General features: G+C 44.9%; 1 protein-coding gene across 1 annotated transcript in view; it reads left to right on the plus strand.

Annotated features, from left to right (window-relative positions):
- Positions 1–25,114, plus strand: part of GALNT14 (polypeptide N-acetylgalactosaminyltransferase 14) — a gene marked incomplete at its 5' end in the record, with an annotated part of 215,934 nt that extends 190,820 nt beyond the window's left edge. Inside the window, 7 exons of the mRNA XM_083432329.1 lie at positions 2,015–2,118; positions 4,584–4,710; positions 7,232–7,324; positions 10,594–10,677; positions 11,575–11,719; positions 21,963–22,082; positions 23,152–25,114. Coding sequence (XP_083288455.1) covers positions 2,015–2,118; positions 4,584–4,710; positions 7,232–7,324; positions 10,594–10,677; positions 11,575–11,719; positions 21,963–22,082; positions 23,152–23,310 — 832 coding nt within the window. The 3' untranslated portion in view covers positions 23,311–25,114. The remainder of the gene's footprint in view (positions 1–2,014; positions 2,119–4,583; positions 4,711–7,231; positions 7,325–10,593; positions 10,678–11,574; positions 11,720–21,962; positions 22,083–23,151) is intronic.
- Positions 25,115–25,560: the final 446 nt, after the last annotated feature.

Raw genomic sequence — 25,560 nt, forward strand, 5'->3', positions numbered from 1 at the left:
CCGTTGCAGGAGAGAAAGCACCATTTCTGCTTTATCACAGTCCACCATCAGAAAAAATCAAAGAGAAAAGGCTCTTTGAGGCATGAACCAGGCTGCTGAGGGTGGGATCTGTGCTGCAAAATTAACAGCAGTGTTTGCCACATAGCCTCAGCCCCACTCAGAGCCATTTCTTTACTTTTCTTCCCAGCTGATCTGGAGGGAAAGAGGGAGGGCAAATAACTCTGTTTTCAAATCAAAACCCAACTGATTACAAAGGGCTTCTTAAAAGCTTTTTGTCCTTCTGAGAAAGTGTGACTTTCTCCTTGAAACGAGGCTCCTCGCAGGATAAAACTAGGCACAGAGCCCCAGTTAAATAATGCCATGTAAATAACCCCCGAGTGCTAAATGCATTTTTGGTCTGGAAGCCTGCAATCAGGACTGAAAATCTTCAGGCTTGTAGGAGTTGCGCTGATGAGTGCATTAGCACTTCTGGCTGACATACAAATAACAAGTCTTCTTTGAAACACAAGTTTCAATTTTTATTATGATGATTTATTGAGTGGTCTATTTTGTGTGCAGGTATTAGATAGAATAGAAGGAATCCTGCTAGGATGCAACCCTGGACATGCTTACTTGTAAGTGAGCCCCATTGAACTCAGTGGGACTTACTTCTGGGTAGATATGTATAGGATTGCACTTTTTCTTTCCTCAAAAAATAAATGAAACATGATACGTGCAGAGGGATTTAACAAACAGACTGAATTTGCCTTGATGGCTGTAGCCTCTGGAAGCAATCTGAGTTTGAAAAAGTTGCAGAGAGGCAGCCAGAGAAGAGTTTTAGCCATTTGAATTTGGGTACACACACTTTAAAAAAACAACAATGGAGTTAGCTAGTGCAGTGCAGCCTGGTGTTTGTGAGCATGCGCAATGCGGGATTAGTGGTTGCGCTGTCTGCTGCAAGAGTCTTTTATCTCCCATCGGCCTATGCTTGTGGATTTTCAAATGAACAGAATACGAACAGACGATAGGTGTGCTCAGGTGTAATGGTTCTAGGAGTTGCTCGTGCGTAAGTTGGTGCCGACACCTGGCTGGGTTGCCTGAGTGAACCTTTTCTGTCTGGACAGCCACTCACCTGTGGCTGTCTCAATCGCTGGCAGAATCCGTCAGTGGGCATTTCTTAAACTTCTTCCAGCAAAGAAGCTCTTTGACGCCTAGTCTTCTCCTTACTCTCCCCGCTGGTCCCCGGCAAGGAGTCATGGGACCGCCTCGTCGATTCCCCCGTCTGCCCCCCTTCTCCGCTGGTGCTACACTGATTCTCTTCCCCAGAAGATGGGCTGCCTCTCCCAATCCCGGGATGCTCTCTGGAATCCCTCTGGAGCTTGCTCTCTCCCTCCGGCACTGATGGCAGTTTCCTGACATCAGGCATATATGACCGACCACATGAGAAAGTGGGAACAGGGACATCCATGCAAATCCCACTCCCAATGTCCCTATGTGTGTTGTACCCTTTTCTGTGGTGTGCAGGAAAGCTCTACAGAGGGGCTTCTAGTCACATGCACTTGAACACAACTAGATTCCTCTATCCAGTTGTGGGCACTGCTTTATCATGATCCTCACCTGCATTCAAGCACACGCAAGTTGAAAGCCTTTCTCATGCAACCCTGGGAAGGTTGGGGAATGACACCATCCACAAGGATATTGGGGGCAGGGTTTGTGTGCCTGCTACTCCATCCCACTTGGAGCATTCGTGCAGTCAGATCCCTCCTCCTTCCTGCTTCCAGGACATTTTCCATATTCATACCTGGGAATTAAAAAGCCGTGTATCTGACTATTTACAAATCAAAAATGCACATGGGCCAAGAAACAAGGATGTGGATTTCTTTCTCTCTCTCTCTCTCTCTCTCTCTCTCTCTCTCTCTGTCTCTCTCTCTCTCTCTCTCTCTCCGTGTGTGTGTGTGTGTGTGTGCGCACGCAAAACCTCTTACAAAGGAGTCCAAGTGAGAGTCTCTGTCTTCTTTTGTTCCCAACCATGCAGGACTCCTATCATTGCAGGAGGTCTTTTTGTAATTGACAAGGCCTGGTTCAACCACCTTGGGAAATACGATGCAGCGATGGACATCTGGGGTGGAGAGAATTTTGGTGAGTCCCTGTCACTCTACAACAACCAGCATCCTTGCTAGCCAAGATTCAAGAGGCAGGGGAGTTTGGATTCTTTTGGTCATCCATCACTCACAAGTTCCACTTATTATTTGCCAGAAATCTAAGCAAACAAGAGCTCAGTTCTTTTCAGTGCCTTTATTAAAGTGCCAACTTTACTTTTCCACCAGCACCATCCTTTCGTTCATAATGCAAAGGCAAATATTATATCATTTCTCTGATGCCACCATCAGCTTTGCAAAAAGGGCAGGTGGGCAGGCAGGCAGGCGATCCCTTGGCAAAAAGACAGTCTCCGAGTGGTAAAATGTGGTGTGCACAGATTTGCCATGACCTTAGCCACTGGAGGCATTTTAAAAGAAATAAATGGTCCGTGTCAGAGTTAATTCCAAATGTCTGGTAGGGTTTTCCTGTGGGATCTCTCTAATTAGTGCAGTGCATTTTACTAACGTGTCACCAAGCGGAGAAAGAATGGGCTGTTCTTCTCGGGGACGATTTTATGGTGGCTGTGGGAGAGCCTCTCACATGGGTGGAGTTGGAACATCTGTTCTGGAATCTCAATGAACTGTGGCCTGACACGAGATCTTCTGTTTGTTGTTAACTGCTTGTTGTCCGCATGGAGCACTTCAAGTCAATAAAACAATCTCACAAGCAGTGAATCTAGAGGCATGAGCATGATTGTGTGCACATGGTTTTCCAAGAGAGATCCGCCCACCTATCTGCTCTCTTGCTGCACCGTGTTTACAGCTCCTATGTAAGATGATTTCAGACCAAGTGAAAGGATATTTGGAGTATGTTTCTCTGCGTAACGCCTACACCAGTGCAAGGACAGAGAAGGGAGAAGATAGCCACAAGCTGTAATCCCATTATCACTTTGTTGATCTGAGCTAGCCTTGTTATGTCCTAGAACAGCAATGTGCAACAGGTCGATCGCGATCTACTGGTCGATCCCCGAGTGATCGCTGTCAATTGCGGTCGATTGCGGGCTCCCTTCCAACTGCGGGCTCCCTTCCGATTGCTTGTTGGAAAAAGCATTGGGTTTAAAGTCTCTGACCCTCTCTATCCTCGCTCTGCTCATCTGTTACATGAAATGGGCGATCGTTATTGCTAGTTTAGTTTCCTGTATTTCTGCATTCACCTTATCGTCTCTGTTGGTTTTACGCATCTTATGACCTCCCCAAATCTAGACAACTTTGTCACCCCCCAAAAAAACAGCTCACCAACTTTGGGCTCCCCTAAAAAAGCTGAACAACTTTGGCTTCCCTCCCCCCCCCATGACAATGGGTTTTATACTGCCATTGGTCTATAGGGAGTTGGACGTGCCTGTCCTAGATGACACAAAGATATCAAGGAATGTTGACAAGGGCAACAGGGGACTTGGGCCTGTAGTTTACTCTGCCTTAGTGGGCAGCTCCTGGGCTGCCTAAGAAGAAGTGAAAAATGGGGTGTTTGTGTAATCTCTCCTTGTTCATGCCTGGAAGTTTCTTTCAAACTTGGCTTTGCGGTGGGGGTGGTTTGTTATTCAATTACTTCTGGCCACAACAATGTTACAGATCAGAGGGAGTCAACTGCAGCCTTGAAAGGGGTGGAGAGGCACTGGGTTGTCCGGGAGACAGATTTTAAGCTGTCTTTAAAACTTCAGCCCCTCCAGGGAGCGTAGCTAGCAACAAAAAAGGACCCCATGTCCTAGCAGATGTAGCAGCTCTGCCAGGGATGCGTACAAGCAGATGCTCCCATCCAATTGCTTGTTGTTTGTCTCCCCCTGAAACCTTTTATCACCGCACACGCTGTGTATATTTTGCTCAAGGTGGTGGCTACGTGCCCAACTTCACCAGGGATAGTTCTCTATTTGAAGAACTGTCTTCAGTTAGACTACGGGGCCATCTAACTTGGTACTGAGTCTACACTTACGGCTGAATTGAATGGAACCCTGTGCACCCAGAGTAGATGCCCTACTATGGACCTACCAGCTCTGATGTTTTGTAGTTTGGCAACCAGCCCAAATTCTGTATTTTACCCTTTGTCCATGAGCTGTGGGTCTCTTGTGGAGGGCACTACACATTGCACTAATCAGCACAAGAGCAAGAAACAACAAGAGGCTTCCTGATACGTAAACAGGACTCTGTATAAAGGGACTACCTGTGTAGAGGCCAGCTTCTTTCCATTTTGATATCATTACCCACAACGTTACAAGGAGATTTCAAATAGGTTAATGTCAAACAGATGGTAAGAAGCTTTGAAATGCACTTAAGAAGGCAGAGAGCCCAGGAAAGCTCTTTCTGGTATGTGGGTTTGCCTGACTAAATTATTATTATTATTATTATTATTATTATTATTATTATTATTATTATTATTATTACTTGGTGTGGCAAAGGGGTAAAACGAAGGCTAAAGCTGGAATCTTTCTTGCTATGAGACTTTGAAAAGATGAACATGAGTCTTTCTTACAGAAATCTCATTCCGGGTGTGGATGTGCGGCGGAAGTTTAGAAATCATCCCCTGCAGCCGAGTTGGGCACGTCTTCAGGAAGAAGCACCCCTACGTCTTCCCCGAAGGAAATGCCAACACCTACATAAAGTAGGCCTACTTTATTCACTGACAGCTGAATGAAACAAAAATATGTGCTGCAAAAGGCCATGTGAGCAACATTCTCTCAAACTCACAGTCACAGGCAGTTAAAGTAGAGATTATAGCTCTCTTTTTCAGGATATTTAAGGATACATATTGAAAATGTGAAGAGCTGATTGTAGGAAAACGATGTGATAAAAGGTACTTTTGGACAAGGACTTGGTATCTCAAACACACCATTCAGATATCACAAATGGATTATTAAACTTTTGCTTTGTTTTTTTGGTCATTTATCGGATTTCCACCAGAAAAGGGTAAATCCATATTTACTGGAGGGAAAATGTGGTTTGGCATTTTGATGTCATGTTCTCTCCCCAGTAAGTACAGGCGCCCATCAAGCACCTGCCCACCAGTAAAGCTGTTACACAGTTATGGCTGTGCATAGAGATGGTGCACCGCACTACATGGCTTGTGAAATTTTTCACAAAGTCACACTAGTAGTGCACTGAACAATTGGAATTGTAGACGTCGGTGCAGAGAAAAGAAATGAGTAAGGGTGATAAGAGAGTCATGGCAGGAAACAACACAGAGATTGCAAGTTACACTTAGGAACCAGCAAATTCTTCCGATTTGGGGCAATATATGTACCTTTTCCAGTGTCATAAATTTCCATGCACATAAGTTTGGGTTGCACAGTTATAGCTGACCAGGTGCCATATAAGAGACCCTGGGGGAAAGATCAGGGTCCAGCAGAGCATCCATCCTCTTGCTGTTGGGACTTGGCTTGATCTGCCTCCTTTTTAATCTGCCCACCACTACATAAAACCATGTAGAAGGGACCACTGACGGCAGAGCTTAGGGCAGTTTGCCCAGGATCACTTCCAGATGACCTGTTTATTGAGCATTCATCCTGAATTCTTTGCACAAAGTTTGTAGGGAGGTTAAGCAGTTTATTGAGCATTCATTCCGATATGCTTGTCGGGGGGGATATATGACATTGCATCAAGCAATGGTTACTCCACACTTTCTGGTACATTTCCCCATCACTTTCCTTACTGCAAAGAGTACACTATTTTGGCGTTAAGTGGGTTTGCTGTTCAAGAGTGCCACATCACCTTTAATTGTGCAACCTGCATTTGCTAGCATGTGATTGAATTCTACCCCCGAAACAGCAACAGTCTGAATATACTCCAGATTCCCTGGAGTTGGCCCTGGTGCTTCCATCCTTGCTATGTCTACTTGTAGCCAAATGTTTTTGCACATGCATTCTTTGACTAATGTAACCGGAAAAGCCCATGAGACACTGCAACTGTGATAGAAGCCCCTATAGACAAGAATACACCTACTCCTGCTTGACTGCTGTAGAAGCTCTTTATTGAACAATAATATTACTTGGTTAGCCCTGACACATTATTTATATTTAAAATGTTGATCTTCTCTCCATGCCGTATGAATTGTGACAGCACCATTCGTAGATATTAAAATGTGTTTGAGGGAACACACATGAATTATTCCAAATGCCTGTGTGCACTGCAGCACGTGTGCAAAAATGTGCACTTGAGAGCCGCCCTGTGGGACACGACTACAGCTATCCTTGAACTGAATGGTGCAGTCATTTTGGGAGATACAGCTCCATTTGGGGCAGCAGAGCTCCATGCGTCTCTCGGAAGAGTAAAATACCACGTGAAGTGAACATATTAAAGGCTGCTGCGCCTTCATAGGGACAGTAACCGAAGGTGATCATGGAAGATGAAAAGAAACTAAAAAGGGGAAAGCAAAGGCAAGTTTCCTGAATGGAACTTCGCCAGACCTTAAGTTAATAAGATTAACCTGGAGAAACAGAAGGCATGGGAGAAAGGGAGGGAAAGAGGAGACAGACTGAATAAAGAACACATTTCAACTGAAAATCTATAATCCCTAGACACTGAATTCTGTGTACTTCTTCAACAGCACAACAGCTGCATTTCCCTCCTCAGCTACGATTGCGATGAATACCGCCCTCACACACTGCAAATGGTGATAGAGGAAAAACGACCAATGGGGCTTTACCCCTCCCCCGTCAGTGTGCAATTGCAATTGCAGTCGGCTAGAGAAGGGTTATACCTTCCCCCTCCTATGTGCTGCAGTCCCAGTGGAGATGCTCCCTCTTTCTAAAAAAAATTATAAATAAAATCCCCTGACAGGGCTGCAACCTGCTCAATGAACATAACATGTAGTTCTGCCCTAAAGATTCACATCTAAAAAACTTCACCTCACCATGAATGCAGGCCCCCTCAAATAAGATGTCCTCAGCTCTCAACCAAACCATAATAAAACTAAAACAATCTGCCCATCTGTTTTGTATCTTATCTACTGTTTTCACCACCTAGATGCCTTGGGGGGGGGGGGAGGAGGGAAAGGGATTCTCCCCTCTCACAAACACACACAATTTATCCCTTCAAGCTCTTATCTGAGGCATCCAATTAAAACTCTTTCATGCATGCTCCTGTGGTTTCTCCCTCATTTTTTTTTTTAAAATGTATCTCCTCAGAAACACCAAGCGCACAGCTGAAGTATGGATGGATGAATATAAGCAGTACTATTACGCGGCCCGGCCTGCAGCTCAGGGGAGGCCATATGGAGAGTAAGTGTCCCCCTCTGGCGGTGAAGGAAAACACAAAGAGAGGGACTCAATTGTTTGATACAGTGGAACCTCATTATGGTTTTATAGTCCAGCTGTTGGGATGCCTGCATTTTGTTTCTGTGGGAACAGTTAATTAGATGTTAATAGTAAACAGATGCTGTGAGTATATGGATATAAAGTCCTAGTTGCTTGGTGTGTGTGTGAGAGAGAGAGAGAGAAGAGAGAAAGAGCTTGTATAAAACCGCATTGGTATACCTCGTTAGAAAGACTGGCTTGTTCCTAGATTAAAATAAAAGAGCTCGTCTTCTCCTCTTACCGCTTCCTAGAAAGGGTCCCAGGTCAACCTCCAAGGTCCTTCCTTCCTTTAATGACTGCCTTGTCGGGCCAAGAAAAGCAAAACCTGCTATCTTTATGAAGATGAGCTGGTAGTATGAACAAACACTGCCCCAGGGCAAAGAAGCAAGTAAAATATACAAGCTAGGCAGCCTAAATCCTTATTTCCATATCTGCCCTGTGGGCGAAACAGGGTTTTTGCGATAACCTTCTGCTGGAAAGTGTGATGTGATTTAGCCCGCTTTCACCTACTGTGGTCTTGCTTGCTTACCCACCTCTTTATATCAAGCTTGCTGAGACAGATGGGAGCTGTTCAACCACATCCAGAGGTCCACATATTCTCCACTATATTAAGCATAGTATAATGCAGGGCTGTCGGGGCAGTGGCAGGCCTTGGCGTCTCAAATTTCAATGGCACCAAAATCTGTCCCCTTCCATTGGATGTCATGTTTTGGCGCCTGCTGCAGCGCCCCAGAAGTTCCATGCCTGGTCCTTGGGTCCCTGGCTGTTGTGGGACTACAATAAGATTACCAGATTTTTTTCAATGAATCCAGGGACACTTTTCAACTTCAATGGATTTTGTATGCAGACTTATTTCTAAATCCAGGGACTGTCCCCGGGAAACGGAGACGTCTGGTAACCTTAGACTACAACCCCCATCATCCCTGGTTGCCATGACCAATGGTCAAGGATGGTGGGAGCTGTATTCTAACAACAGCGAAGAACCCATTGTATTAGAAGAACCAGCTGCTGGGGATCACAGAGTTCTATTGTATTCATGTTGTGCATAGCCATAATGCTAACTGCTATGAGAACAAAATGCTGAACTAGATGGACCTCTGGACTAATCCAGCGCTGCTCTTCTTAAATCCTAATCCATCACCAGCAACTGAGACTAATTTTCTTTATGCACTCTTGGTTGCCAGATTGAGCTAAGACTCATGTGTCTAGCACACTTTATATTTGTGGTTCCTCATCCAGATTGTGATTCGTGCACGGAAACCAAACTTACAGGTGCATGTCCCTTAGCCAAACTGGGATCCACGTGCCTGTGTGTAAACAAAGATTATGGAGCTCTTGAGCCTTGCTTTCAAAAAGAACCAGTAGAAAAGTGGGTTTGTGGCATTTTTTCCTATTTTCAGAGTACGAAAAGCAGCCGCAGAGCCAGAATACCACAAGCGTATTGTGTTATAAGAGCATGAGAAGAGTTTGCTGGTACAGGCCAATGGCCAGTCTAGTGGCACTGATAGTCCAATCCTCCATTAATTTGTCCAGTCCTCTTTTAAAGCCACACAATTTGGTAGCCATCACAACAAGTAGGGATGAGTGCCAACAATGCATTGTGTGAAGAAGAACTTTGGACATCCATGAGTTCTACGGTTTTGAGAGAAGATGATGATGATGATGATGATTTATACCCCGCCCATCTGGCTGGGCTTCCCCAGCCACTCTGGGCAACTTCCAACCAAATATTAAAATACAGTAATACATCAAACATTAAAAGCTTCCCTAAACAGGGCTGCCTTCAGATGTCTTCTAAAAGTTTGGTAGTTGTTGTTCTCTTTGACATCTGGTGGGAGGGCGTTCCACAGGGAGGCCGCCACTACCTAGAAGGCCCTCTGCCTGGTTCCCTGTAACTTGGCTTCTTGCAGTGATGGAATCACCAGAAGGCCCTCGGCGCTGGACCTCAGGGTAGAATGATGGGGGTGGAGACGCTCCTTCAGATATACTGGACTGAGGCCATTTAGGGCTTTAAAGGTCAGCACCAACACTTTGAATTGTGCTTGGAAACATACTTTTCTCTATCCACTTTTCCCACACTAGGCATACATGTCTCCTCTTAGTCACCTTTTATCTGAACTGAAAAGCCCCAAATGTTGTCCCGAGGGACTTGCTCCTCTCACTTGATCGTTTTGGTCACCCTTTTCTGAACCTTTTCCAGCTCTGCAATATCACTTTCCAGGTGAAATGACTGAACTGTGCACATTATTCCAAGTGCGGCCTCACCATAGATTTGTATAATTGCTTCACAGAACTGGCATTTGCCTTTTCTATTGCTTTCCTAATGTTCCCTAGCACGGGATTTGCCTTTTTCACAGCTGCTGCATTCTGGGTCAACATCTCCATCAAGCTATCCACGCTGACCCCAAGGTCTTGTAGCTCTAGTATATGTCAATAGAACACATACCATTTAGGCAGCAAACCTGCATTGGAACTCTCATGGGACTAAGGGCCAAGTAGACATTTATTTATTTATAAGATCTATGTCCCACCCTTCACCTCAAACGATCTCAGGGCAGGTCACAACAAATTAAAATACAATAAACCAATAGGATACAGTTAAAACCATCCATTCTGCTGCCTAGATTAATTGCATGATTGCAATTCACATGTCTAGCTCCTAAATTTTAAATAGCAGCTGCAGTGCAAGAGATCCAAGACACACAAGGAGTTTAACCCTTTCTTCCCCACACTATGGTCCTAATGAAAGTCACCCTACTACCAAAGCTGCTATTCACTCTAGAGTGTAAATTTCCATTTGCACCAATGGGAGTTGCTCCTCCATGCCAAATCACTTTGGGTTTTTATTATTATTGGGATCTCAGCATGAGGAAGAGGGTTAATCCCCTCCTCCCTGAGGTCCCAATGCTGATCAGGCAATCCAAGGGGGATTTTTAATATTAAAAATGCAATACATTATTTATGGTCATGCCAATGAATGCCATTTCTAGTTTGGTTCTTTGTTGTTCAGTTACGTGACTCACAATGAGTTAACTTTGGGAGCTGAGGAAGGTGTGGACATGGGATTACTAATGTATTTTGCCACTACCTAGATTTACAGAGAGAATCCTGTCTTTGGGGATCAAGGCTATTTCAAGTTGCAGTGGTATGAAGTGACGTAATTAGATTTTTTGCAAATATTTTGTTTTCAACAGCATCCAGAGCAGAGTGGAATTGAGAAAGGCCTTGAAATGCCACACCTTCAAGTGGTACCTGGAAAATGTTTATCCTGAACTGAGGTACTAGCAAATTTTGAAATATAGTATGTGCTACCTGTGCGGGTGAAATGTCACAAATTTTCCTTTTCCTCAAATGAAAATTGGCTCAAGGCTGCAATCCTATGCACACTTTCCTGCAAGGAAACTCTGTTGAGCACAGAGTGGCATACAGTATTTCTGAGTAAACATGGATAGAATTACTCTGCCTATCCACCCCCCCCCCCAAAGCTAAATTACCAAGAGGTGACTTTTCCTCTGAACCAGGAATGGGGAACCTTTTCTCTCCCCCCCCCCCACTGGCTCAAATGTTCTGTTCAAAGTTGAGGGTCATATCTGGTGCACCATAGACATTTGGTTTGGCCCTGCCTTCTGCTGGCATGTGGCTCCCAGAACATTGCCAGCAAAGGTACACACAGTCTTTGTGCTGAAAAGTGCTGTTTATGATTATTGTGGGCCGCCGCTAGGCAAAAACTGATAAACCCTTTTTTGTAGTAAACTTTTATTGAATTTTCAAAAGTTTGACATATATACATCAATACATAATAAGTTTATTTTTTCTTGACTTCCTGCCCAATTTTCCATAGTGTTTTAATTTTCCCCCTCGGCTGTACAATACCTTCTATTTCTTATACCAAAACATCAATATTGTATTTTCTAATTCCTTCTGTTGCTCATAATTTAAACCCTGCTCATGAATTCTTCACACTATAATATTTCCCTAAATAGTCTGATAACGGCTTCCATTCTTCCAGAAAGCCATCGTTATTTGATCTCTTATTTTGGCTGTTAATTTTGCCATTCATACATAGTCATACATACTTACCCTTTCTTTTTTGGTGGGAACTTCTTCCTTCCATTTTCACGGGCAGAGCAACCTTGCCAAAAACTGATGACCCTTCTCCTTCCCTCTTCCCTCAGAATTCCTGAGGAATCTCTCTACCAGACTGGGATGATTCGACAGAGACAGAGATGCCTGGAGACCCAGAAGTCAGAAGCCCAGGAGTTTCCGGTTGTGATCTTAAACCCCTGCATCACCAGCAAAGGTGCAGCAATGGTGGCTCAGGTGAGTTCTCTAGGGCCTGTTTGGAATTTAAGGAGTATTCAGTGCCCTTATCCTAACAGCAATCCTTTGGGCATGGTCCCATTTTAAAGATGGCACTGTGAAACTAAGAATAAGATGGTGGCTCACCCCCGGAACCACAGAACATGCTCATGAATAATGGGGGGGGGGGGGATTTGATTTGCAAAACCTCTCAGTTGCTTTTCTGTCCAAAGGCACTCAAGTTAAAATTGGGGGGAAAGTGATACAAAACAAAGGAGACATCTGCATATGAAGACAACAAACAAGGAAATTAAAGCTAGTGTTTTTTCTAAAAAGAAGTTCCAGATTTAAATGCCTTCTTTTCCTTACACTTAGTAGTGAGGTTTTCCTTCTGAAATTGAAATAATAGTGAGTAGGGATAGATGAATCTGGTCAATTTTGACTCTTTCAGTTTCTCAGTTTTCTGTTCTTAAATTTAGTTCTCCGCATTTGGTCAATTTTGACTCTTTCAGTTTCTCAGTTTTCTATTCTTAAATTTAGTTCTCTGCATTTGCATGGAAATCTGTGGTTAATCCTCATGGAAATTCATCAACATTTTGGCACAAATTCCCGCCCAAAAAACATTTTTTGTATGCAGCTTTGACTAATGTACAAGCAATTTCCCCAATAAGATGCATTTTTATGAACTTTAGTTATTGCCTACTGGGCTGCATCTTCCAAAGGAAAGTAACCATATATAATGCTGGCCTGCTAAATGAGGTATTTACAATTGAGCTCTCTCCAGGTTGTCTGCTCTCTGAACAAACATAATTGGTGCCATGTGGTCAAGCAAGTCCATGAATTAAGTTGTCTTCCAGCCAAAGATCACTCGTCTTACTGCCAGAGCCAAAGAGAACCCAAAAGGGATGGAATGCAAGTCCTTCTGTGATATATTTCAGAATGCAGGCTAGTGCTTTCCTGTATCCTAAACTCCCTATCCACATAAAACTAGCATATGAGGTTCTACATAGCATTTCCCCCTAGAAGCTGCTTTTATGGGTGCAGGGATGTTGGTTTTTTATACTGGAGAACATTCATACAATTAATCGCTTACCTGCGTTTTGAAATGATGCATTCTCAGGAGTCACCATGAGTTCCTTCATTTTCCTCCCTATTCTGCATTCATGTGACAATATGGTCATGCGAAAGGGCCCCCCACAGCGTAAGTCAGCAAGCTGTCATTCTGCCCCCCCCCAAAAAAACTTCCAATTTGTTCCTAGTATTTTTAAGGTGTCACTTTTTAACACCTCAAGGTTCTTTCATAGGGGCCTTTTTATCACACTAAAAATGTGCAAAAAAATTGCTGTGCGATTGCTCTTCCACCTCAAAATTGGATCTGGTGCCAGTTTTTTGCCAACTTGTCCAAACAGCAGATTTGGTTGACATAGATGGGAAAAATAGACTCATGGTTACTCCCAATGTCCCTGGTATCGAAGTTGCAAGACCGCAGGCCTGCCACGAGACAAGCCTGATACGAAGCACACTCCTGAACCAAGCTGAGCCCATCCGTACTCAGAATGCAAGCTACGCTGACACATAATTCTTCTTCAAGGATCAGAGGAAGAAAATGAGAATTATAATTTTCCTCCCATCTTTCAGAACTATTTACTCCTTTCCGTCGCTCAAAAAATGTGCCGAATTGAAATGATATATTTAAGTTCATCCTCTGCATTCATTCAATATTAAATTGCCTATTAAAGTAGAAGCAGCTTAATGAGGCTGACCTCATTTCCCCTCTTCTCAATCACTAAAGGGAAAAATATTCAGTGTCAATCAGTGAGTATTCTCTGAACTAGATTAAGAATTAGGTGCTGTTTGTGACAACAAAAAAAGGTGTTCTCTTCTCTCCATGTTCTGGTTAGCATTTTAAACGCATAAGCGGATAGTTAAATAGAAGGGAGGGAGAGCTGTTATACATTAAAGTCCTACCTCAACGCCCCTCAGTAAACACCAGTATGGGCACTGCAACGCTTCTGAAAGCTGCACTGGCTTTGGCTTTGATGTCTCTCCAGGGACAGTAAGTTCCACTATCAGCAGGAAACTAAGAATGTCTTTTTAATTTGCTCCTCGTTCTGTTGCCAGAGACATGGAGGTATAACATGCTGTGGGAATTCTCAAAGCTCCTTGTGGATTGTTTGGGGACCTGCTGTCCCCCCCCCCCCCCACATCTGCTCCATCTATAAGTGGGGAGCCATGGACTCACAGATCATGTACAGTGGTGCCTCGCAAGACAAAATTAATTCGTTCTGCGAGTTTTTTCGTTCTACGAGTTTTTTCGTCTTGCGAAGCACCACTGCATTTAAACACTGACAACGGCGGGAAGGGGCAGGGAGAAGCAAGACAGCTGCCGCAGCCAGTACCTCAGACTCACCCGCGCGTTGTGGCCACCGTGCGACGCGGCTGCTGGAGGGCGGGGGGGCTCAGGAGCGTGACTCGGTGGAACCGCCACCATCCTCTTCACCTGAGGGAGAGAGGGAGAGAGAGGCGCTGGCGGCAACGGCTCTCTGAGGGGAGCGCGCGAGGGGGGTGGGCAGCTGCGCGAGGCACTAACTGTCAGCGGGAAGGTGGGAGGGAGCCGGAGGAGCGGGGAAGCGAGCATGTGTGCGTGTGTGCAGTGTGCGTCGCCATGACACGAGAGGCAGGGCCGTTTCGTCTTGCGAAGCAAGCCCATAGTGAAATCCGTCTTGCGAAGCACCTCAGAAAACGAAAAACTCTTTCGTCTTGCGAGTTCTTCGTCTTCCGAGGCATTCGTCTTCCGAGGTACCACTGTATTCTAGATGATAATGCCCAAGATCACTTGCCTTGTATTTTCTCTCCATAAGATGCACCTGACCATAAGACGCACCTAGTTTTTAGAGGAGGAAAACGAGAGAAAAAATATTCTGAATCAAATGTTGTACTAAACTATTAAATAAACTACCGGTATATCAGAATAATATTTCAACCATGTAAAGTGAAGAGCAGTCAACAGTGGCATTAAGAACCATCATCACTGTCTTTAACAAATGAAGAGACTTTATCCCTTAGTAAGGGGGGAGGCAATGGAAATATATGAGCTTCCTACACTGAGTCCCTTAGATCTAAGGACTGTATGGTTTGGCCCTATACAATTATTTTAATAAAGCCAAAAGAAGTGGGACTTTCTTCCTTTTTGTTCATTGCAGAGAGCTCTGGGGGCTTTCATTTGAGGGAGGAATGAGGGAGGGATCTGATTCAATTCCCATTTAAAGTCAAACCTACCTAATTCACCCCTTCGTATACAACACAAAGACCAAGCCACAGCTGCCCTTCAAATTTCACACTTCTGCAAAGGAAGGCACTACTGTCCCGGCAAGACCAGTGGCAGAGGGAGGGTCTTGCGTGGCGGCACGTCGCCTGTGGGGACATGGGATGTCGCCCAAGCGAGCATCCCAAGGGGGTGGCGCGTGCGGCCGAGCGCGGGGGCGGAGGGATTACACGGCTCCCACTGTGCTTGCTTTACACCCATGTAAGCGGCTCCTGTCCCGCTTTGCTGCTTTAAAGCAAGCTGTGGAGGAGGGACAGACGGGAACCATGGCTCCGCTTCCTTCCCTCCTCCCTTTAAAGCAGCAAAGCAGGACAGGAGCCGCTTCATAAGAGGTGCAGACCTTTCACCTTTTTAGGAGGAAAAAAGTGCATCTTACGGAGTGAAAAATACAGTATGCATTGATTTGTGCATCCAGTTGTGCTGCCGCAGATGCACCATTGCTTTTCTTCTCTCTGCGCTCCTCCCAACAGCCATTCCTCCTCTGGTCACTACTATGGATGGACGACCTCACTGCCTGTCTCCAGACATTGTGGTCATCTGCAAGGGATTCCTACATGGCAGGGTTGATGTTGCTAGGCTTCATGTCAAGTCTGCAGACATCTTTGTAATGCAGAGTTGGTCTGTCAATGGGCCTTGGGCAATAGTGAACCGCCCTGAGAACTCAGGGCATAGGGCGGTATAATAATAATAATACTCTCTAACTGTTGTCCTACCACCCTGCCCATTACTTGATATTCAGCTTCTGAAGCTGAAGGAGCCACATAGCCTGACACTGGAGAGACATGCCAGGAATAAGCATGGACCGATGGTATCAAATAGTATGGGAGACAGCCTTATTAGAAAAAGTAACCAATAAACTGAAACTGACATGGGGACAAATAGAAGAAGACGCCTTCACCCCTTTATGGTTCCCCTTTATCACATACACAGCCAAACAAGACAACGACAAGAATCCGCCAACAGCTTACAAATCAATCTGGCTAACCTGATCGAAACACACACACACCCCACTCACACACAAAAACAAATCTCACTACAGCCAACCAAAGGCAACCAACCACACCCTAGGCCACCCCCAACCTCTCTCACCACCAAGGAAATACAACAAAAGAATAGTAAGGGAACCCACACAAGTGGCGCTGACACAAAACCCCACACATACACTAAGTAGAAGAAGAGAAGCATTGCCACCCGACCCCACCCCACCCACCATTTCCCCCCTCTGTAGAAAACACTACTTGAAAAAGAGACAATGCACATATTTTTGTAAACTAAGAAATCTTTAATAAACACATATTTAAAAAATAATAATAACTAGGCACCACATAGGAAGCTGCCTTGTTCTGAGTCAGACCATCGAGGTCAATATTTTCTACCCTGACTGGTAGTCAGAGTCTTGAACCGGGAACCATCTGCATGAAAAGCAAGTTCCCTACCAGTGAACTGCAGCCCTTTCCCCATGGCTAGCAGCTGTTGATACAGTGGGCCTCACTGACAGTGTGATCCTCTATGCATAATTTGCCTTACGCTCCTTCGCAAGCCATCTAAACCAATGGCTATCACCCTCTTCTGGCAAGATGGTGCATTGAACAACTTCCAAGTTCTAGTAGTATACCGAACAGAGTAATTTCCCCACACTGTGCATAATTTTGTAAACCTCTGCCATGTTCTCCCTTGACTCATATTCCCCTGCCCCCCACTGCTTTTTAATAAAGGAATAATTGCCTCCCTGCAAGTGGTCCATAAACCCCCTCCTTCCACTCCTGGGCAGAAGGACCAGGAGGGCAGGACTCCCCAAATGCAGAGAGCTAAGTTACTCTTCAAAGGGTGTGTGTGAGGGGATTATTAAACTATTAAGTCCAGAGTCTAAAATTATCTAACTGTACCACTGATTGTGGCACCAAGCACGCTGCCTCTGCAATGATGCTGCAAGACACTTGGCATTATCCGGTCTTGTTTATGTCTCATTTGCTGAAGGGATTGATTGATTTAGCACTTCACTGGAGAAATGCATCTGAGGGTAAATAATTGATCGTGATTTTGCCCTGGTTTTGTCTAATGAAGATGTCACCGTTTGGCTGGTGCATTGGCTTTCTGTTAGAAACAGAGCATCAGTTGATATTAAACTTTGCAGTAACCTTCTTGGAATGGATTTCTGACTCTGGGATTCATTTAATAAACCCATTAATCATTAGCTGTTCCAAGAAACCTGACAAGCTTTAACAAAGAAATCAGAAGCCTCTTAGGCCTGGATACACTTGAGCACATCGTCAACAGCAGCAGTACAGAAATGACTCTGTATTCAGAGAGAAGCTGTCAGTCTCCTGTAGGAACAGAGAAACAGACAGAAGGATGGCAATCTCCCCCCCCCCTTCCTGTTGTGCCCCACTGTCTGCCTCTCAAAATATCAATCACCGAGTGAATCACCAACATCCTAGTTAGTTAATGCATTATTTTTGTCCTGATCTTGTTGAAAAATTCAGCCAGATGCTCTGATCTGTCAGCTCTCTCCCCAGAGGATTCGCAGAACTTTGTCATAGTGAGCATCTCAACCAAGACAAAAACAATTGTTTCGGCCTCCTCTAGTGCACCTACGGCAAAGTGCTAAGATTTATTGTCCACCCTGGGGACAAAGCTGGTCAAATAAAAATGTCCACTCAAGGTGCTGCAAGAGCCCACAGTATTCTTTAAAGCCCGTTGAGAATGATAAAGATTGCCCCTTCCAAGATGCTCTCTTCCTACTTTACTGACTGGGAGGGACTGACATTCTGTCTCTTAATTTATCTAATCTACTACTGGCTGAAGTACATTAGATTAAGGTAGTCATATATTACAAGCCGTAACTGTAACTAGACTTTGTGCTTCTCACTTTGAGAATTCTTATGGAGTCTTGTCTCTACTATGATTGTTAGGGGAGGGGTAGTTCCTCTGGTAGGGGACACATTGTGCTCCTTCCACAGTAGTTTGTACATCTTTTGTGCCCACCCTGCACACAGCTCTCACCTGTGGTTACTAGAAGCTGTCAGCATGCAACAGCGACTCACACTGGGAACAGCTTTGATCGGCCAGCTCAACCAGGTGAGGGTAGCCAATGGGTGAGTTAGGGACATCCCCTGCAAGCAAAGATGCTCCAGTGGATTGATTGGACAAGACCAATAGTGGATCCAATGGTCAAGAAGATGGTTTCTGCATGTGCTACAGAGGGGAAATGAGGAGCATATGGGATTTGTCTAGCTGGGAAGGTAGCCCATCTAGGGAAGGAAAACTCTGATCCTAAGCTTCCACTGCTTTGTGGAACATCTTTGTGAGAAGAAAAGGCTAAGGAGTCAACCCTACACAAATCTGGAGTGGCGTCCCTAAGGCAGTTGGGTGGTGCCTCGTATGCTGTAAAGGTGGTGTGTCCCCTTCGCAGTAACACTCCAGCATGGTCAGCTTGGTATTTACAGTATTTATTACATATGTACAAGAAACAGCTACAGTTCAGAATTATGCGTCCAAACCCATTGAGTCATATTCAGGGAGTGGCTTCCTTCGATTCCCACGAGACGTCTTTGATTCTTATGTTTCATTTCCCTCCTCGTCTGTGCTGATGTGAAAGCCCCCTCCCTTCCAGAGTCTGAGCTCCCTTCCCGAGCCTCTGGGCAGCAGTCCAGAGCCCTTCCTCCTCCTGGCTAATCTCTGCCCTCTTTTCCACTTCCTCTGTCTCTGGGTGGTTGAAGGGCTCCACAGCATCCCCGAGCCCCTGCTCCACCTCTTCTGTCACTTGCTCCTCCGGATTCTCCCTGACATACGCCTCCTTCCATCAACTCCGACTGCCAAGCTGGTGCCAAACATATTGCTCTGATTTCCTTTGGACCACATCAGAGAGGCCAAGAGAGGGGTCTTGTCATCTGGGCAACTCAGGATGTCCATACACACTGCTCAGGATTGTGCCCTGGGCAGTGCTATTTCTCTAGAAAAAGAGGTGGGGGAACTCACCATGAACACCTCCCTCGTTCTCTTAGAATGGCAATAGTGCCCACCTGAGAGGTGCCAGAATCAAGTTCCAGTGAGTTCCGGCTGAAAAAAAGCCCTGGCCCTGGGGGTGTCACTTCGATGCTGCTAACACAGCATTTTAACTTCACCCCCGGAGGTGCACTCCATTGTCTCTCAAGACATGTTAGTTTATTCCAGTTCCCATCAGCCGCAGCCAACATCACCCATGGTCTGGGATGATGAGAGTTGCAACCCAGCAGCAGCTGTGGGGCACCATACTGGCTACCCCTTTTCTACTAGGTCCACTGAGGCTTTGATTCCTTGACTTGGAATGGTACTAACCAGGAAACTAGCAGTGCTTTTCTTGGGGGACGGAGTCCAACATATTTGCTTTAAATTGTGGAGGCTGGAGATTGGGCCACCCTCAGAAGATGGCACTCATGATGATGGCCATATCTCAACAAGAAACTCCCCGTAACATTGCAGCTCCTCTGGATGCATCTGCACTTTTCCACTCTCAAATTCAGGATCTCTCTCTCATACTCTATGAAGCTATGTTGATAAGAGGGCAAATTATGCAAACAGAAATGGTTCCCACTAAACTCTGGGTCAGACTAGATGGAATGCAAGATGCTTAAAGGCATCCCATTATCTGTCCCATATAAACAGATGGATGTCGCTGACTCCTATGGGGAAAACTTAAATGTGGTTCTTAAATCCTTAGCTATAATACGGACTAAACCTGAACCCAACCCTTGACATTGCATGATCCAACCTCCACAGATGGAGCCCTTACAGAGTGCAGATGTATTCAATACATCTTTGTGAAAACAGGAGAATTTTGCATTTATAATATTTATATTTTTAGCCCATCCTATGCAAATACATACCAACTATCCCCAGCCCTGGGTTTTTTAAATGCTTTGTTGAATGAATGCATCTTATTCCCAAAAATGGTTTTTCACAGGCACATTTTCAGTGGACTTTGGTGTCTTCTTCACGTGTTCTTTAATGCACCAGTTTAGTTTTGTGCCAAAATCTGCCCTGCCAAGTTTTCTTCCTCTGTGAAAGAGGCTTCCACTTTTCGACCTCATTTTCAGGACTCTTTGGGGGTTTTGAGCTTTATCTTTGTGAGGTAGCCAAGACTGGTGTGTGCATTTTTCTTTCCAGTAAGCATTTCTTCAGCTCTCTGCAGCCTCCCCAGCTGCCCACACTTCCTGACCTGAAAAACCCCATAGGAACAACTGCCTCATAATGTCTTCCCCTGGGCTTTAATTGGAGCATGAGCACCTGGGAAGGCTGCAGACCACATGCCATCAGCGAGATGATTTGCAGCATGAACGGACACTTGTGGGTACCCCTCAGCCACTTCAAAAGCAAGGTAAAGACAACAACACACAAAAACCCCTGCACCCCAGCCGTGATAATTTCTCTGGATTTTTCCTCCCCCAGTGATATTTTCCAAAATGCAGTTTACCTTCTCATTAATTGGTGGAGATTTGGCCAAGAAAGACAGAAGCAAGCAGTGAAGCAGCAAAGGCAGTTGCACCTTGTCAAGAGACAAGGCAGATCTTTGCGAAATGTGTTGAAAGGCTGTCCGTGGTGCAAAAGGCTACTGAGAAAATGTAGTGAGGGTTGTGTGGGGAGGGTGCTGGCTTCAAACAGTGACTCACTTCATATGCTACCCATTTCCCCCCTCAAAAAGAAAAGAAAAGAAAAGAAAAGACGAAAAGAAAGAAGCTACATTAACGCTGTTGGAGACCGGGGACAATTTTTCAAGGCTTTAACATCATTCAAGGTGACACCTGTCACTGCTCCTCAGCATCATAATGAATTCAAGAAATAAATTTAAAGTATCATCTTTGGCTGACTTTTGCACGGCTGCCTTCGGATGGCGACGCAGCCTCCCCCTCCCCTGCCATTTAATCAGATGGAAACCAGATGGCGGCCCCAGATAAAAATATGGAAATGTTAAAGGAAAGGGGGGGAGAGCAGACGCCTGCACTATGCCCTTGTTTCACCCTTCCTCTGTTTCTTCCACTGTTGTCTAGAGAGATGCAAGGTAGAAACCTGTTTGTTGCCACGATTCATCCTGGGCTCCAGAAACAAAACAAACTAACCCATTTCACGTTTCCTATGGCTGGTTCACACAACCAATTCTGGAGTTTGTTTGTTTTAAAAAGTGTTTGGGACAGGAAGATGGAATATCTGCCTGAATTTATTGTACAGAAATGAAGTCAATATTAAGTGCTTGGCCTTGCACACAAATCCCAAGTCATTGTGACACTCTTTCGCAAGTGTTTACGGTGGTGTAGCAAATAACCCCTAATGACAACTCCCAATGGCTTCCTGTAGCTATTAAATAGCACCAGAGATAAAATAGTCCCCTCTAGCACCCCATAACATAGTTGACAGGAGGCCGAAAGTCAGTGTCCCAATACAGTACTAATCTCTAGACCCAACCCTACAGGTAGGATTGGAACCACTGAAATACAGTGCCCCAAGTTCCCCATTCCCCAGAGCCAGTCAAGGAAGATACCATGGTCAATGATGTCAAATGCTAATGAGAGATCAAGAAGCAGGAGCAAGACAGCACTACATCTGTCCCACAAAGGTCATCCATCAGGGTAACCAAGGCTGACTCAGTTACGTGGGGGAACAATAGCCAGAGTTGTGTGTGAGAGCTGGAAGCTACAGACGGAGACATGCCATGCTTCATGCTGGATTGAAATCTATGACTAACAAAGGAGCTAGATCTTTTGGGGCGTTAATGCTGTGAGGCCCTCCATCCTATGCTCAGGTTGCATATATGTGTAAAGAAAACCATATATCCTAAAGACACTGCAGTCTCCACTGACATTCATTCCAAGGAAACTGAACCCTGGACAAAGTGTTTGGAACCCCTGGAGAGTCTCACCACTCAGAGAATGGGGTAGCATGTAACAGTTTTCTCCTTTGTTTCAGGAATGGACATATACATACAACCAGCAAGTCCGCTTCCAGAAGCTGTGCTTATCAATACAAACCCTCTTTCCAGGTTCACAGGTGGTACTCTTACCTTGCAAAGAAGGGGATGGCAAGCAGGTGAGGCCATTTCCCCCTCAAAAAGACTGAAAGCTTTCTCTCTTCCAGCGTACTTTACTAGCAGTGATATGAAGTGTTTTTCTCAAATCATCCTACAAACGTGTCTTGTATGGAAAGTCAGCCCCCCAAAATAATCCATTCACCCTATTGTCTAGACAACTTAACTGTGGCAAAGGAACACAATGCCTGTGAAAGGAACACGTGGTGATTGAGACCTGCTCACCAGGAAATTATCCGAAATCATTTGGTCTTGCCTGTTAGAGGCCAGCTAAAGCAAGTCTGGAGTCTTGGAGCAAATGAATTGGTGAGACTACCCAAAACCAAATTGAGGGGCCAAATATTGGCCATATAGACATGTTGAGATATGAACTGGATGCGTGGAATCAAGGAGCAATTGATATACCTTTATAAAATTATGCATGGCATGGAGAACGTAGATAGAGAAAAGTCTTTCTGCCTCTCTCATAACACTAGAACTCATTGACACACAATGAAGTTGAATGTTGGAAGAGTCAGGACTGATAAAATAAACTTTGGATCTCCCTCAGAGGCAGTGATAGCCACAAACTTTGATAGAGCTATCCATGGACAAGTTCATGGAGATAAGGCTGTCAATGGCAACTAGCCATGATGGTTATGCTCTAGGTTATGCTGGAAACCACAGGATGGAGCATTCAGAGTAGACCCAGGGAAATTGATGAGCATAACTAAGTTATGTCCATTACTTTCAATAGGTCTAACCTAACTTAGGTATAACCTAGCTGAATATCAGCCATATAGCTGATGCACTACAGTTGTGGAAACCAAAAATAGATAGAGGGAGTGCTAGCCATTATTATTATTACTTCACAGAGCATAGATAAGTGTTTTTCCAGATGTTGTTTGACTACAGCCCCTCCTAACTCCTAACCATTGGCTAAAGTAGCTGGGGATGATGGGAGCTGTAGTCCAACAGCATCTGAGAACCCAGCATTGAGGAGCACTGCCATAGATCTTAACTACTGTAGCTCAGTGGGGGCAAGGGATGCTGAATTTAATCTTTTTGCCTTTCTCCCTTCTCTTCCAAAAGCGGTGGAACAAAGTTGGTTCTCACATTGAGCACATGGCCACACGTTACTGCCTGGACACCGAAATGGTGGGGGACACCAACGAGAACATGAGGGAAGTCGTCATTAACCCTTGTGAGAGCACTGCAATGAGCCAGCGATGGGAGATGGTGATGTCCTGACCACGTCTGTCGACAACGCTAGCAAGCTCAGCCAAGAGGACCTTTGTTGAGAACAGCCAAGGCTGCTGTCCAAGCTTGGGGGTGGGGTGGGGCTTGCCTTCTAGCGTGGGGCAGAAGCCAAAGAATAAGGACATACAGCTGTGCCTAGGTTGAAGAAAGCACACAAGTGCTGGCTCTGAGAGCCATAGCAGAAATTCAAGCCAGGTGGGACTACACATCCATACAGATAAGAACGCAACTGCTTAATCTGGAAACATTGTTCAATGACCCTCATCTGTTAGTTGTAGCAGAAGTCGCTCTTCTCATTTTTGAGAAGGGAACCTGCTGAAATCAGTAAATGCGGTAATTTATTGTCCTCATTGATAAGGTGGTGGGAAAGCCTTGGGAAATAATAAGTGGGAGAGCAGCTTCTAGCAGCTGAAGGGCAGGGAGGAGGGAAACCAGGCCTTATGGGAGCAGAGAAATGGATATGCTGGGATACAGCAGAAAAGGCTAACTAATCTTGCACTTTTGATTGATGTAACTGAGCACAACTTTGGAAGCGTGCTGGAGTAAGCTATATTGCACATTATAATTTGTATTTGATTCATGCACTTGTTGTGTGCTAGATACTGTATATGCCTGGAGTGAGAAAATGTGTGTGTGTGTGTGTGTGTGTGTGTGTGTGTAGGGCTGTTGGAGAGAGAGAGAGAGAGAGAGAGAGAGAGAGAGAGAGAGAGAGATGGATGATATCTGGGAGCTGAGGTCAAATCTAATATGTGTGTAGAAGAGAGGAACTGTTTACACTACTCTATCGCTGCACAAGGCTTACTTGAGGGTTTGGGTAGACCAAGAAACCACCAGTTTCTCCCTTCACTGGCAATGGCTGGAGAGAGACATGGTGCATTCTTACTTTGCACAGGGTCTCACATGCAGCATGTAGCTGGTTCCCCATATTCACACACTCTCGTGGGAGAGCACAATCCTTGACTGCACATGGGACAGGATGAGGCATAAAAGAGATGCCCTCTGCCTCCAATCTCCCCATTTGCTCCGTACGCATTTAGTAATTCTCTTTGACAGCTTCTGAGCTTTGGAAAGTGGCCTGCTTTGCCAAGCTATAGCACTGGCTGTTCTGCTTTCCTGTTGAATTCCACATCATGCAACTACTATGCCACTGAGACCAAACACTTGTGGTGACGATGGCTGTTTCTCAGAGCCTTGAAGAGGACAAGAGAAATCTAGCATTACCTATGGGCACAGTATGTGATATTGTATCACCCCACTGTGGTCTCTATTCTTTTGTTGAAAATCAACCAAGCCCTGCAAAAGTGTTGGTCTAGAGACCATACTGGGGCCAAAATGGTTGGGGGAATTTACTATAGTTCACCCATGCACAAGCCATGATAGCCACAGATTCTAGAGTGACTGGACTGGAGTATGGGTTTGAACAGTCTGGATTAGATGAGCAACACTCCAAGTCCTTATTGAAATGCAGAGTTGGACCTCTGGGACAACAAACCTGTATTCACAGACCAGTTATGAATTGGATTCTCATCACTACTGGCAATGCTAGCATCATCATGCCACCTTCGACTCTGAACAGTAGGATCCATCTTATATGCGTATAGTGAGAGACTTGAGTCATGCTTCTGTATGAGAGGGCTGTTTAACGCTGTACTTTTTCCCATCTCAGGGGGTCTTGGATGAGCCTAAAATCACCTGCTGGTCCTCTGTAATTGTAATTTGTCTCTCCACTGTTTAAAAACCTTGGAATAGGGGAAATTTTCACATGCATCATAAAAGTAATATTTTGCTATTTGAAGACCAACGTCTCGTGTTTTTTCTCTTATGAAAATGCAATAGCTTGTGCAGGTGTCTTGCACTGGTAAAAGGGAGATGAGTGTGCAGCTCATCTTCAGATACTTTTCTGCAACTTCACTTATAATGAGCAGCCTTGCCATCCTCTAGCACTGTTCTAGAATTCCGTTAAACTCCACATATGACAACTCCATAACTAAAAATGAACATGTGAGATCACTAGAGCTGAGCACCGATAATTGTTTTTCAGAAACTTGAAGATTGCAAGCCTCTTGGTATATAAAGGTCTGTTAACGGAGCTTCTGATTCCTAAATTGGGACCCGTCTTTTTTTTTATAAAAAAACCCAGCATTTTTATGTCACTGTGAAATGTGCTCCAGTGGTTCCATTTCAATCAAGACGAATGAGGGGAAAGCCCTTCTCACCTCAATTTGGAATAGGTTTGACTTG

The sequence above is a fragment of the Podarcis tiliguerta genome (assembly GCF_965153285.1).
Source record: "Podarcis tiliguerta genome assembly, chromosome: 3".
In the NCBI taxonomy this organism is placed as follows: domain Eukaryota; kingdom Metazoa; phylum Chordata; class Lepidosauria; order Squamata; family Lacertidae; genus Podarcis; species Podarcis tiliguerta.